We start from the raw sequence: 16,012 nt of genomic DNA, 5'->3' as shown, positions 1-16,012 counted from the left end.
TGAGCACCCTTGCATGTACAACAGGGGCAGGCAATTATTTTGGGCGGAAGGCCGCTTACTGACTTTTAGCAAGCCATTGAGGGCCACATGACAGGCAACCAGGGACAGATAAATTTAATTTTCAAATTTTTTTAGGGGCCCCATGGGCCCAATAGAATGGCCTGGCAGGTTGCATTCTGCCCACATTTTGCCCACTGCTGCTGTACAATGTGTGCGTGAACACACAACCAATTTCTGCGCTCCAGCCGAACCAGGAATGCATTGTACCGGGATAAAATGCATGCCCTCAGGACTGGCCCTATCCAGGATATGCAACTTATCTAAACAGCTCCTTCAGCATATGGAGCTGTCAGGGTTTGCCATGAACGGTCACTAAATTGACCATTCCCACCATTTTGAAGGCATCTAATAGCAGCATTTCGGCAGCGACTTCCCATTCCCGTTTTCTGGCCTGACTAAATGGAACACAACTAGCCACACGATGCACAGACATGGTGCCTGCTCACACGATCAGGTCAGGGAAGTACCACTGAGCTGTCAGGCATCATGGCCGCCTTGCATGGGATCACAGCCGGGTGCTACAGTGCGAACATAAGGGAACAAACCGGGCTGACACTATGTTATGCACTGATACTACTAATTGTGCACTCGGCCCGTGGGCAGAGCAGAGGGCTTCCCCACCCCGCCTGTGCAGGACGGCCAGGCCCGCCTGCTACCAAGAAAAAAAGGCAAAGCCACACACGCATGCGCACTCATCCTAGTACAGCAAGCGCAGCAGCCCGCCACGCCTGCGTAGTCGGCCGTCAAGCAAAGCGAGGAAGAGGTGGGGGGAAGGAAAAAAAAGGGAGGGGGGGCAAAAAAAAAAAGAGCCCCTTGCGCCTGCGCAGTCGGCTCTGAAGCGGGAAAGCAGGTGGTCAGGGAAACTCCCTCTGCGCCTGCGCAGTCGGCCCTCAAGTGAGGCGGGAGAGGAGGTTAAAAAAAAAAAAAAAAAAAAAAAGCAGCCCTTTGCACTTGCGCAGTTGGCCCTCAAGCGAAGTAGCCGCCAGACAGGGAGGGAAGACACCCCCCTCCCATACACCCCCCGCCCCCCCTTTCTGCGCCTGCGCACTTCTGGGAGCGCCTAGAGCGAAGCAGCGGCGCCAAGAGCCGCGGGAGGAGATTGTGTGGTGCATGCGCAGAGGTGGCCTCTGAGGCGGGGAGGAGGCGCAGGAAGGAGGGGCGGCTGTCTCTCTTTCTCGCTCGCTCTCGCTCTCGCTCTCTCCGCCCCCATTCCGCGGCGAGGGCGCGAGCCGGGCACAGTCGGGGGCAGCGCGGGAGCAGCCGGGCTGCCGTTGGTTGTGCGGGGCGGGGGGAAGCCGCGTCCGCCGAGGCCTCTCCACCCCGCCTGGCGCCGAGTCGGCTGGACACAAAATGGCGGACGGGGAGCTGAATGTGGATAGCCTCATCACCCGCCTGCTGGAAGGTGAGCGCCGCCAAACGCCCCCTCCCCTGTGGGGGCGGGGCTGAGAACCCCCTCGTCCCTCCCCGACCCCCTCGCCACACCTGGGGGGCAGTGTGTGTGGGGGCGAGGGGCAGTTCCCCAGGGAGCTGGGGGAAGCGGGGGGGGGACCTCGGTGCACGAGGGAATAAATCCTCCAAGAGATGGTGGGAAATTTGTTGCCGTTTCCCCTTTGCCGAGGGTGACCTCCTTGTGCCCTGAGCATCCTCAGGGCTGAGTGAACGCCCAGGCACATGCCTAGGGCCCTAAGTGAGGAAGGGGCCTGCTTGTGCTTCTTTACCTATTATAATTCTAGAGTGGGAAAATTAAAAAGTAATATACACAGTATTAAGAAGGGGCCCATGAATTTGTTTGTGTAGGGTCCACTAAAGGGTTAAATCCAGCCCCCAAGCATCCTTGTTGTAAAGCTCCCCCTTGTCGGGGGGGAGGGGCGCGCAGGTTTTGCCTTACAGCACCCCACCCACCTGCAAGAATAGGCCACTGGGGTGGAGGGGTTGGGTGCACGGTTCCACAGGGTTGGGCAGTGCATGGGAGTTGCGGCAGGGCTGCCAGGGGTGTTGGTTCTGCCTTGGAAAACACGTAACACCAGCAGTTTCCCTTTGCCTGAAGAAGGGAGTTTGTGCCCAAAAGCTTGTAAAGAACAATTTTTCCAACTATTTAGGTGGTCTAAAATTTTGCATTTAGCCATAGAACTGCGTCTGCCTTTGTCCTTAGACCAATGCGACTATAATCAGCAACCACAGAATTTAAGATGTATGCAATAGTAAATTCTTCATAACAGATTTTACATTAAATACTTATAAACCTCATGTGTCCATTATATATAAATGCAAAACAAATTGGACACAAGCTTGTTTGCAAGTGGTTTTAGTTTGATGCCACGGACTAGGTAGTGGTACATCCCAACAGGTAAAAGATCTAGTCTCTACTCTGAGCCCCTGGGCTGTAATTCATGCCCCGTTGTGTTGGGGCTGACATGGGGGAGCTGCACCAGGTGTTGTCTGACTTCATAATGAATAAACAGTGAAAATCCTGGGGTGCTGATAGATGGAGAGTGTGTGCCTGGCCACAAGAGGATTGTTGGGGGTAGTTCTGCTAATATGTTTGTGCTTAATGCATTGTTGCAGGAGGCATTTCAGATGCTTGTATTTCTACCTCGGTGGAGTGTAGATATATTTATTGACTGGCAGATAACAACTTACCTTTTGAGTTGCTTGAAATCTAAGAATGCTTATCAACTAAGATTTACTGTACAGGCCCCTCTGCAACCACTTAACACGCGCTTTCCAGCATAAGCTCCATTTTCAGGGATTAAAGACTTTCCGGCTTGCATGTATATATACCTTCCATATATAGGGGCACTGGGAAATCTTGTCCAGGGTAGTAATCTATTTTTTTTTCTAGTTTGCTTATTTTGTATTACTATTTTAATTGATATAGTTTATTAAAATATTGTAGAAACACTTTTTAAGCACTTGGTTGTCTTATTTCTCTTAGCTATTAATTATCTTAATAAAGTAAACCACAAAACTCCATGTATACAGTAGCTATTCTCCAAAGAAAGTGCATATCCATGTTTAAAATAGTTGGTAAGACTTACTGTTTCCAGGGGTTTCATATAACAACTAAACAAGAGTTGTTAGTGTTGGATCATAGCCATCCTAGGCTTGGGCCAGTCTAGACTGTATTAAGCAACTTTGTGTTAAAAAAAACGGCAGAGTATTTGTTTGAAAAGATTACATTTTTAAAGACAGATTTGTTCAAATGTGTGTTGTGCTGTTTGTAGGTAGTCAATGTTTTCTAAAGATGTTTTTAAGTTTGATTTACTTAATTTAAATTATGCAAAAAAGGTAAGGAAAACCTGTCTGGCTTGTAACAGTAGGATTTCCCCCCCCCATTTTTGTTACCATACTGCTAACCATGGGTTCTTTTAAGTTTCGTCCTTGCTTCAGAAAGAGAATCTGTCCCGAGAATTTGTCATGGTATCATCTTTAGCTTTTAAAATTATTTGGTGTGGGTGAGGATTTTTTTCTTAAATTTCTGTTTTACACTTTCTGTGCTACCAGTATGCCATAAGATGAGTAACAGTTTGAGTAACGGCATCTTAACTCTGAGGTGTCTTTTATGTAATCAAAGATGCTTACTAAGTTTACAGTTTTGTGTGGTGTTGCTGGGTAGTGCTGTTTCTTTTTTTTTTTAAACACGCTTTACACTGATACTTTGAGTGGGGAAAAATGGTTTGTTAAATTAATCTTGGGCTGAAATGTTTTTTGATACCTCTTCATTTTTTTTTAATTGGTTTAACTTGTAAACACAGTTTTAAGGCTTCTTTTTATCTGTTGAAAAGAGGGTGTTTTATATGGCAGCTGAATTTAGAGCCCTGTCAAGACCCATTTGCATTAGACATATCAGAAAAATGGTCTTTGCCTCAGAACTCGGTGTAGCTTCAGGCTGTATGCTTACTGGTTGAAATCTGTTGTGGTTTTTCTATGCCCTGTCACAAATGTTAAAAAAACCCCATGTCTTACCAATGTACTTCCGTTAGCAGGAGCCCCAGTAGATGCAGTTTTGCTAGCAAGAGTGGTTATGTAGTTAGTTGTATTAGTTTGCTCAGTATAATTTGCATTTCCAATAGAAGCAGCAAGGATTTTTTTGGGGTGAGATCTTTTTATTTGACCGACCGCATAGAACAGATTTAGACAATCTTTCAAAGGGATTCTTCAGGTTCAGAGTGTCCTGGCTAAGCTGTATCAGCCATATGTGTTGTGCTGAGTGCAGACAAAGCCTCCCTGTTAACCCAGTTGCATTGACCTGATTGTTTTTAACACAACTTTGGCTAAACGTTCTCTAAACCAGGCATAAAACGACAGTGTTTGATCTTGGTCTTAATTTTTTCCAGTTCTGGATAGTACTAGACTACCAAACCTGTTGCAGATCAGCAGTCCCAGAATGGGTGCTGCATGTGGTGCAGATTCTGGAACAGGTGGGACAGGCCCTGCATGCCATGTAGTGGCAGATTCTGGGTGGCTGGGTTGGGTGTTGTCTTCAGCACACATCCTGGGCCCTTTTGAGGCTGGCTTGGTGGTAAATGAACAGGCTCCATGAGCTGGATCTGACCCCTGGGCTATATCTTTGACACCCTTCGCTTTATCTTTGACAAAAATTGTCTTTTTGAGCCAGAAGTACAGATGAGGTGACAGACAAATGGACAGTTATACAGTAAAAGCTCTGTTACGGCATCCATGGAGAATGGGGGATGCCGGTTAATCAAATATGCCGGTTATCTGAGAGTTATCACTGAATCTCTTGCCCAGTATAAAGTCACGATACAGCACAAGCACAACGCGATCACGATGGTGGATGTTTACAATTGAGACTGCCACTAGCGACACTGCTCGGCATTGTCCTGAAGCTTCTGTAAACAACAGATCTATGAGAAGCATATGGCAAGATGCCAGATGGCTATCAGAATTTTTCTGGATATGTGAAGGAAGATTTGTATTGCTGTCTCTAATAGAGCATTCTGGATGGTGAAGTGCCAGATAACACAGCTTTTACTGTACCTGTTTTGTGCAAGTGCAGAGCAAATGAGACTTGTTAAAATATGCATCTAAAAATGCACAGCAAAAAAGAGTTTGGCAATTGAAGTAATTTCAAATGCTTGTCCTAATCCTAGTAACAAGACTTGGGTAATAATGCCAGTATGGTTTTTATTTGGTTGGTTGGTTTGGTTTTGTTGATGTTTTTTTTGTGAAGCTTTAAACTTTGTATAATTAGCATTATATAACAAATAGTGTTTTGTTCTATCAAGGTTACACCATCATTTAAATGTCATTTAGGTTAGCTGTTTTAATCAGTTCAATTTCATAGAGGTTTTATGTTTGTAGGAACTTGAGCATTAAACATGAATGGTTACCCCACTGAAAGTTGACATGCAAGCTTTTATATAGAAAACAGCACTGATATTCCAAAAAGTCTTGAAGTGACCCACTAAAATTAGATAGGAACTGTAAATGTATAAGGGGCAAAGAGAAAACTTACTTGCAGCCAACTAGAGCTGAAACCTCTTTCTCTTCCAGCTATTTGATAGCACTAATTTCTATCTCTAGTGACCTGAGATACTATTTCAAATAATCACTGGTTCCTCTAACAAGGTAAAAACTATGCCACTCTTTTCTGGAGAGGAGGCTTTTAAATTCAGTTACCCTGATGTAGTCAACCCTGCTACCACTAACTTGTAAAGAATTCTTGTCTGTCAGAACATTGAATTTTAAATAGACTTGGTGCATTGCCATCACATGCTTGCAGTGATGCGGAAAGCTACATGATAAGAATGCACATGTTATTGTGTAATATTGGGGTCTATTCCCACAAAATACTAAACATCTTGAGCTAGTGTAGGAATTGGTTGGAGAGATGGGTAACTTGCAGGAAATATTCTAATATTTTCAAAATGAAAGTTTGGAGTTTAATTCAAAATTACATCCCCCCATTCAATATTGGAAAAACTATTAACTGTCTCTTCATTTTGAAGTGTCATTTCTCCCCATTTAGTATTTAAATGCAATGCAGTTGCAAGTTTTTCTGTTTTTGGCTCTTATGGAAAAGCAACCCGGAGAGCTGGGTTAATATGCGCCTGCTCTGTTCTATTCCACTAAATAGATAAATGTTTCTCAGCTCTTCCGGACTCAAGTCATCCTTTGTTAGATCTAACACACCCCTTGAAAAATGTTTTGTCTCTTAACTTTTGCTTATTTCTTGACTGCAGAAAAAGGAGTGTGCAATTCTTGTGTTGCCAGGAATTCAAAGACCAAAACAGACCAGAATATTTTTCTGACACTGGATTCCTATAAAAATTTCTGGGTTTATCTTGTGACTCATGAGTAGGTGTTTGCACATCTAACACTGCTAATATTGGACAGCACCTCATGGCCCTTTAAAAATATCTTGCAGCTCTCTGGTTGAGAGCCATTTAAGTAAATCTTCTTAGATGTTGGAAGGAAGGACAGTCACAAAAAGAAGGAAAGCAGGTCCATTACAAGGTTACATAAATAGGACTACATAATTCTGCAAGGAATAAATGTGGAGACTGAACTGAATCCAGAGATGAAGTATCACAAGAAAAAACTGAGCTGAAGAAAATGAACAAATGATTATAAGAAGGAATAAAAGAGGGAAACAAAAGACTTCGTTGAAAGTGGACTATTTTACGGTACTGTCAGAAGGTTGGGTAGTTTATTGAAATGAATTTGGGGAGGAACACAGTAATATTGGATTTTAAACAAAAAAGCACTTAAGTGATAGACCAGCTCATTGTTAGCCCTCTAAATACAGCAGACATTTTAATTGGTGGTGAAGGAAAAATGTACTAAAAACTTGAGTCAGTCAAGTGGATGGAATCAAACAATCTGAATGCTAACTTTGTGTAGCTTATATAATCTTTGATATGCAGAGAGAATGTTTTTACTTGAATTCTTCAGCTGTTTCACATTCAGAGAGCACAACTACATTTTAACACTGATAATGAAAAACTATTTTAGTTACCATAATTAAACATGTTTGTTTAAAAATCTTAGCTGATTTTTTTTTTTTTAATTTAACAGTGATTTTTTTTGCCAGTTGAGGTTGAGTAATTTATTAAGAAAAAAGCATGTATGTTAGTACTGTGTGTTCTTACACTCAAGCTTACTATATTTGGCTGTTGTTTAGTGAGGTCAGATTTTTTTTTCCTTCCATGCCAAGTTTTAATATGGAAAAAAAAATGTAATCTTTTTAACTATAACCCATAGGGCTTCAGCAATGCAATGTTGAACATCTTTCTTCAAAATTAAGAGCAAGAAGAACTTCTTAAGCCAGTTGGAATGGTTTTGTTATACAGTTTCACATGTTGCTAAGGTAGACAGATATCTCTTTTACATTTTAACAAACCTTGCAACACTTTTGACCAATGGTAACCTTTACGTAAAGCTTCTTATATTTCCATTACCTAACATTTTCCTGAACTTCTGCAGCCTTCTTGCAGTTACCTGGGAAATGGAAGTACCACAGGGGAATATCTTTTATCAAATCTTCGGGGATGTTAGTTGTAGCTGTGTTGGTTTAAGACAGCCGTTCCCAAAGCGGTGCCCGTGGGCGCCATGGCACCACCCAAGGTTTATTCAAGTGCCTGCATGCATTTTCTTGATCAGTAAAAATCATTATTCCAACAAAAAATGCTCTCATATTGGTTCCCACTGCTTTTTCTTTTAAATTTGAATGTGCCGTTGGGCGCACAAACGTTGGGAACCCCTGGTCTAAGGGCATAGGTAGACAAGGTTCTTTGGGTAAACGTGATTGATATCTCTTATTAGACCACCAAAATAGCTGAAAAACTTGTTCTTGGGAAGCTTTCAGGTACAAACACCCCTCTTCAGGCAGACAGAGTTTCCCTATGCCTGAAGAAGGGTGTTTGTGCCCACAAGCTTGCAAAGAACAATTTTTCTAACTATTTAGTTAGTCTAATGAGAAACATCTCACTTATCCAAAAAACCTTGTTTGCCTCTATCAAATCTTGGCCTTTTATTTAAATGGGCACATGACATAACTTCTCCTTTACTTATCTGGGTTTAAAAAAATACAAATTAGGGAAGAAAATTGTCTTAACTTTCACTTTGTGACTATATTATAGTCTCTCCCATACTCTGAGAAAGTAGTGTGAATTGAGCCTTCATTTAAAAACTTTGAATGTTACCATATTATTTTTATCTTTTCATGAGATAGCTTAATCTTTATACTGTTGGATAAAAAATTGTCTTGTTTGGCAACATGTAAAACTGAGGAGGGGGTAGGTGGGGTTTTGGTGCTTTCAGCCTTGTTATCATATTACTTGTAAGGTAGAAGCCAGACAGTGTAACACCACTAAGCTAAAAACAGACCGGTATTTAGATTTACATCTCATCTCCAAAACCCCAGACCTTTACCTGATGGGTAAACCCAGTGTCCCACATTAAGTATCTGTAAAGTATTGAAATAAACACTTTGCCTTGAAACAATTGTGGTTAATTTGAGTTAATTGCCATTTAAGTCTTGTATATAAACAGTTGTCCAACCCCTGTTTTGATGCAAATCTCCAGCTAATCTACTGTCTGTCTAACAGAGAGGTCCTTGTTATATGGTAATTTGGGTGGCTTCTAGAGCTCTTAACTCCTGGATTGCCTGCAGCTTAAAATGGTTTTAAGCACTTGGCAAAGTTATGCCACTCCATGGCAGGATTAGCTCTGACTCCCCACCTACTACCCAGCTTCTGTTTTATTTAGGGTGTGGCCATTCCCCATACATGTGCTGCCCAAGCTGAAGTCATCCAGTATGCCAGGATCTGTTTTCACCTTCCTCCTGCCCCCCCCCCCAACCTTACAGTAGGGCTTCTTAGAAGCCTGTCCTGGCTCAGCAGCCCTCTAGTGGCAGCTTACAGCCACAGCTTTTAGTCCTGCCCCTGCTCACCAGGCCTCCAGTGGCAAGTCACAACTGTGCAGGTGGGGGACATGTCAGAGAAATTCTATAGATGAAGGCAGTGGTTCCCAAACTCTGACAGACTGTGCACCACCAATATAAAATGATACAACCTTAAGTACCGCCAGCAATTACTTCACTTCAACCTTAAGTACCACCAGCAAATTTTTGTCATATAAAGTAACTATAATGAATCTGTTAACATGTACCACATACAGGTTGTCTGCATACCACTGGTGGTACCCATACCACAGATCGGGGGCTTCTAGACTAAGGGTATGACTGCTACAAATGCCAAGCTAGCGCCAACATGGGTCAACATTTGTGCAGCTCATAGTGTAAGGTAGGGGTGGGCAAAATGCAGCCTGCAGGCCAGATGCTGGCCTGCCAGGCCATTCTATCCAGCCCATGTGGCCCCTAAAACATTTAGAAAATGAATATTTATCTGCCCCTGGTTGCCTGTCATATGGCCCTCGATGGCTTGTCAAAACTTAGTAAGCGACCCTCCGCCCAAAATAATTGCCTGCCCCTGGAGGTGTAACAAGACCCAAAGTCATCAAGAGGGGCATGGACTTTCCTAGGCTACAGCCTCCTTTGTCAGATGCTATGAGGTAGGCTGACTTTATCTATCTGCTGAAGGGAACTATAGCATATGAAAGCTCATACCTCTCTGAATGAGTTTCATTTTAGGTACCACATTGTCTTGCCTTCTGCCAAACTTCTGACTAGCACAGGGAGCTGCTTCTTTCAATTCATTTTAAGCCTGCCTAAGAACAGTCTAACAAAGAGCAAACCCTGAGAGTAAAGAGTTTGCCTTTAAAAACAGCAATTTCAAATGTAAAGAATCCATCTTTTAAGTATCTTTTGATCATTTTAAATCTTGAATCTTGTATGGAAGACTAAAACATAATTATATTATCTTGACTCTTCCATTAATCTGTTTATAACTTTATTGCTTATAAGTTAAAATGCAGATGTTTTACCCAAATAAGTCCAGTATGGCTGTGTGAAATTTGTTTACTATTTACTTTTCCTGGAGGAAAAAAGAAATGGTCAAGAACCCACTTGGTAACTTTTGCCTCATGCCTCAAACACTTGCTCAAAAGTCCAGGCACCTATTGGGTTATATAGAGGACACAAACATTGAACTAAAGCTTTTATTTCTTTTTCTTCAAGGAAGCTTTACCCTTTCCCTTCAAAATACAATTCTCTAATTGAAACCCAAAACATTGCAACAATGCAGCCATTCCTTAGTAGTGTCACGGTAAGCTTTGAGAAGAACCTTCTGGGTTCCCATGAGATGAAATGCTAGACCACTTGAATAACTGTCTAACGCATGTTGATGCGGCTGAAGTGTGGAATATGATTGTGGTGAGTTTAGCATACATTTGGTCTGTAAACATTGGTGTTTTGGGGACTTGTACACTGGCTGTGCCCCATACGTGAAATTCAGTGGTATAGCAGTTGAGACGTACATAGATATATTTAACTATATGCATGTGCACACATGCTATTTACTGCAAGATGATCTTAAATACAGTTGCCAGTCTGGCCCGGATTGGATGCTATCCCTGCTTCAGTTGTGGAGTTCCTGTTTGTCAAAAATCTCTTAAACTGAACAGTCTACAAATAGCTACTAATAGTATGCATATACAGTGCAAGCTAGCTCCAAAACAAGTAGTTTAGTCTGGGTCCAGAGGTGTGATTGTACAACTATAATTCTTATGGTTGTAGAGTTGTATCTGCACAGTGCTGAACTGGACTTTTGGACTCCAGAATGTAAGCTGTTGCATTCACAGTTAGTGTGGAGTAAATGTGTGCAACACTCTTCCTCATTAAAATGAATATAATACAATCTCTTTGCCCCAGGAACTTTGTGAAGATGAGCTTTATTAACATTTATGAAGTGTTTGCCTGTGACTGGGAGGAACTTCAAACTTTTTGAGCACCTGTACATGAGCAGTGAGGCTGATCTGCTCTGCTATAATTCCAGTGCATCAGAGCAGACTCGGTTAATTGAGTCTTCTGGAGCATGGTAATTACTGCACTCGAGCAGCCTCCAGCATCTTGTGTATCAGCATCCTCATGCTTAAAAATGGTGGCGGGGCCACTCGATCTACAGCTCAAACAAGCTTTAGATAAAGCACTCCTGCTGCCATTTTTAAGCATGGGGATGCTGATGCTCACAGCATCTTGTCTGCTTAATTGGGGTGGCTCTTGTAGCTGTCTAATTAAAGCCCCCCTCCCTCCCCCTACTCCTGGAGTATATGTATAAACACCCCCTTGAGAGTTAGTAGTTCCGTATCCAGAATTGGGTTTGAATGTTGTGCAGTGAAAAAAAAAAGTGGGTGGAAAAAATGGAATACAAATTAGAGCAGGGCGGGAATGAAATAGGACAAGTGGTGAAAAGACAAAGTTTTCTTTCCTGTTTTGGATTAGAAATTGACTCCACATTTTCAAGTTTAATTTGGAAGAAAAAATGCATTCTCCTCCCCTCCCCCCCAACAAACATAACTAAAGATAAGGACCTTCAGCTGGTATTGCTCTTTTAAAACTTCACAGGAGAATCCAAGAAAAGACTGAAGGGGTTAACTGACTAAATTAAACTGCACTGAGGGGAAAAAATGACATGTAATTTTAATGTCATAGACAAAATACTGCAAGTAGAAAAGTCAGGACTGTAGCGGGTCCTGTTTTATATGCAAGGTTGACAAGTAACTAGAGCAGTTCATGCCCTTTTTTGCAGGAGGAGGTAGAGTATACATCAGAACAATGCAGTAAATGTCTGCTTGGTTACCCATCTTGTACTCTAAATACTAGATTTAAAATAAAAGGCTTTTTTGAATCCAGCCCTGAATATTATAGGGTTCATATGACTCCTAAAAAGAAGGGAGTGGAAAGTACATGACCCTCTGAATTGTATAGCTGCAGTGCGAAGATAACCTTTGGAAGTATAAAACTTCAAACAGTAAATGAATAACTAGATTTGTTCATATTCAGTTTTCAAATCAATACTAGACTTAGGAGAGTTGAGTTGCATGTACTGAATGCATTCCAGCAAAGGGGTAGTTGAATTCTTAACGACAACAAAATACTTTCAGAATTCAGTGACTTCTGTGACAAGTAAACTGGAGGTGCCTTCTTCAAAACTTGACGCTTGTGTTCTGAAGCGTGTCTTGAGGAAAGAGGCTAAAGGTTAGATGGTGTAGAAATCTAAATGGCATTAATGCTGCAGAAAACCTGAAATCTTCCAAGATCCAGGGTGCCGGTGAACAGAAGAATATTTCATTCTTAACACCATCCATAAACTGCTCAGGGTCATGGCAGACAGGTGGTTTAAAGGGACTATGGAGGTTCTCTTAAGAGATCAGTGTCAAACTCTTACTATCTACAGAGAAGGCAGGGTAGGGGTGCACCTTCAGTAGACTAACTGAATTGGAGATGCATACACTTTCATGAGCCACATCTGATGATGCTTGTGAAAACGTATGCATCTTGGTTAAGTTAGTCTCTTGAAGGTGCACCTCTACTCTGTGTGATGCCTGACTTCAGACTAACAGAGCGACCTACCTCTCTATAGCTAGAAAGAAATGCTAGAAAACTTCTTCCAGAGAACAAGGTTGATTAATTGGTAACTCTCCTGTTCTATAAATGGTGCCATACAACAAGAAGCAAGGGCCAAGAGATTTTAAAAGAAGCAAGATCAAAGACTGGCTGTCTTGAGGTGGTGTGTTTCTTCTTCTCCCCTCCCCCTTTTTTTTTCTTTGTTGTTGCCTGAGCCTACTGATTCACTCCAGGGAGTGAACTTGGAGATAAGGACTTTATTATTATTCTTAGCTAAAGCTTGGTCATAAATGTGGGAAGAAAACACTTGGGTTCTCACTATTTAGGACTTACTTTGGAGAACACTTACAAAGCCTTTGGATGTGGAGACCCATCTCAGATTGGCTGCCAACCCAGTCACATGCTGTGTCGGCTATATCTTTCAAAACAAGATAGAGATGTAAGCATAATGCCAGTGCGCCATTCTTCCTCCAGCCCCTCCTTGTCTCTTGCTCCAACTTTTTTTGTCATTCTCTTGGGGACAGAAGCCTTTTTTGTCCAAGTCCCTTGTACCTGTATGGCTCTGTTAGTAACAACAAAAGCTTTGCCAATTCCCAAAGGACCTCTGTAATAAAACCAGTTTTGATTTATATAGTCACCATATGTAAAATATCTAACAATTAATTATTTTTGTATGTCTAGCTCTGAGGCACATCTCTGTTTACAGCTGGGAAATGACAGCCATTTTCAGAAATAGGTTGCTTTCCAAGTGTCAGTGGAGGCTTTTCTGCAAGCTTCTAATTTAGGAAGCAGTTGCAATATTTGTAGTATACACAGTGGTTACCTAGTCAGCTGCTTTTTAATAGGTTTGCAGCTTCTAAGGTATTACAAGATGCTCATATTCTTGATTTAGTTATTCTGTCTGCTTTTAGTTTATTTTTTGAGACTTTGGTGGGACAACTAAATAAAAACATTCCTGGCTGTATCAGAAATGCTCACTGTCATTTTGGTACAGCAGGGTGTCAAACTCACTAGAGTTTGCAGTCTGGATCTGACCCATAAGGCTTTTTCTCAGCTTCTCCCACGGCAGCTGTATTAGCATGGCGAACACAAGGGGACTAATGTTGACACTGTTCATCCCCCTGCCACTGCTTTGTGTCCTCAGTGGTGATCACAAACCAAGAAGTTTTGTGGCAGCAGAGGTGGCGTTAACCCCTCTGGGTGCTGGTCACTGACACAGCAGCTGCAGCAGCTTTGAGAAGCCTTGCAGTCTGAATCTAGTAATGGGTCGGTTGGCCCACAGGCTGTATGTTCAACACCCCTGTGGTACAGTATTGACCCAAAATGTTACTGGTAACATCAGTTTATCACTAAGTAAAATATGACATTAACATGTCTGTACTGATGCACTTGCTGGTTAGGTCAGGTTATTGATATTCAGGTGTGACAATCTCTATTGCAGAGCTGTGTTTTAAAGGGGTTTGCACTGGTGCTAGTCTTGATGAGCAGGGATCCTGGTTTTCAATGCTTTATTGATATATTTCCAATTTTTAAGCAGTTTGGAAGTCTACCAGTCCCACAATCATTATAATAAAATAAATTTGACTTTGTTTTTTTTTTTATCATGAAAAATCTGAGCTCCCCCTGCCCCCTTCGTTCAATAGGCTGTGGGTCCAGCTGTGGCTGTCTTGCTGCTTTGTAGTGCTGAGCAGCCCTGATATGCTGGTGCCCTGCCCCACGCCCATGCTGTTGCCTCACTCCTGACACACTGCCCCAAGGCCCCAGCCCCCTAGTGTGTGAGGAAGGGTGATGTGGGCATAGGCAATGTGGGGGGAGGTGGAGAGGCACATGCCCCTCAGACTTCTGCACCCACAGTGGGGCGTGTGGAGCCTAGTCAGATCAGTTCAAGGCAGGAGCAGTCTCCACAGCCCAGCAGGTGGGACCCAGCGCAGAAGGGAGCACCATGCTGCCAAGGTGAGGTGTGGCGGTGTGGAGTTGTGCTTGTCCACTTGCCCGGGGAGTGGGAAAACTTACCTTGGCATCCATGGTAGCACAGAACTCCTTCCTGTGTTGGGTCCTGCCTGATGGGCCGCCTGCAGAGGCAGCTCCTGCCTAAAGCTGGTCCAGCTGTGGGTACAGAGTGCTGGGGTTCCCCTCCCCCCTATGTCATGTATGCTTCTCTTCCCTCCCTGCCCCCATATGTGCCTGGAGGGAGCTGTTTCCCACCATACTGCCTGGTGTGCACATGCCTGTGTTGCCCCCTGTGTCCTGCTCTCCCCAGCCTCCAGCAGCCTCTTGCAAGCTGGAACTCTGTTGGCCTACAAAAGGAAAGCCATGGTTTCCTGGGTTTTTTCCTTTAAAGGAGAAAATTCATATTTTGCTTTGTGTTTCTGCACCAAATGGAAAACCCAGCTCCCTGTTCATGATTAACGTGCTGGGACTTGTGAAGTTTTATTTCCTAGGAGTTGCCTGTGTCTGCAGTAAGTTGTGCCACTCTAATTCTTTCTAGTGAACTTGTCCTGGGAATTTGTGAGACTGGCACGTGAATTCTTTCAGTACTTAAGTAGCTTAGTCTATGATCAAATCTCAAAAGGGTGCATTGATAGCTTGTGCAAAAGCAGCACCCTGACTTTATCAAGTGCCGTAGGAAAGGCCTACTAGGTCAGATGTAGACGACCAACACTTTATCTGTGGATGGAAGCAGAGTTGGAACAACACAGAGGAGAGCCAGAGTTAACTCCTATAACAAAAAACAGTCCTTAGGTGCATCATTTCCCTTATTCTGTTGAGAGAGATATCTGATGCACCTAAGGACTGTTTTTTGTTATAGGAGTTAACTCTGGCTCTCCTCTGTGTTGTTCCAACTCTGCTTCCATCCACAGATAAAGTGTTGGTGGTCTACATCTGACCTAGCAGGCCTTTCCTACAGAACTTGATAAAGTCAGGGTGATCCATAGCAGAAATACTTGGGGCCACTTGCTGACAAACTGTTAAAGTAAAGAGTGGCCCCAGAGTACAGTAGGATGATGCCAAACTGTTAATCTGCATCATGGTCATTGTATTTGGTTGTAACAGGCCTCCAAGTTTATCCTCAACACGGAAATGTGTTGGAGGACTACTAGTAGGGAGGTGTGTGCTATCCTGGTTTTAGTTGGAGCAAATGCTTTCCAGAATGCTTACACAATTTCCCCTTTTCCCACCTCCGCACATATGTATACACTGGATGCTAGCATGGGAAGGTAATGGGATGGGGAAAGTTTCTGACTTCTTATATTCTTGAATCAAATACAAACTTATGTTTAAATCCTCTGCATGGGATGGGACTTATGGGATTTTATGCTTCAGAATCCTTGATAGCTGTAATGGACATCCAAATAAACTAACAGTAAATCCATTTAGTCTATAGAGGAGCAAATATATTGGAATCCAGGTCTTTCAATACTGTATTTACTCAATACCTTATGCACCCTTACCCCCCCCCCC

The 16,012-nt window shown here is 42.8% G+C and overlaps 1 protein-coding gene across 1 annotated transcript in view; it reads left to right on the top strand.

The window, feature by feature from the left end:
* The first annotated feature begins 1,193 nt into the window (after positions 1-1,193).
* PPP1CB (protein phosphatase 1 catalytic subunit beta) overlaps positions 1,194-16,012 on the top strand; it is a 58,028-nt gene continuing 43,209 nt past the window's right edge. The window contains exon 1 of the mRNA XM_019527068.1: positions 1,194-1,462. Coding sequence (XP_019382613.1) covers positions 1,411-1,462 — 52 coding nt within the window. The 5' untranslated portion in view covers positions 1,194-1,410. The remainder of the gene's footprint in view (positions 1,463-16,012) is intronic.

The sequence above is a fragment of the Gavialis gangeticus genome, unplaced genomic scaffold (assembly GCF_001723915.1).
Source record: "Gavialis gangeticus isolate Ggan-Ray unplaced genomic scaffold, GavGan_comp1, whole genome shotgun sequence".
Taxonomy (NCBI): domain Eukaryota; kingdom Metazoa; phylum Chordata; order Crocodylia; family Gavialidae; genus Gavialis; species Gavialis gangeticus.
This window is presented reverse-complemented; position numbering and strand designations above follow the sequence as displayed.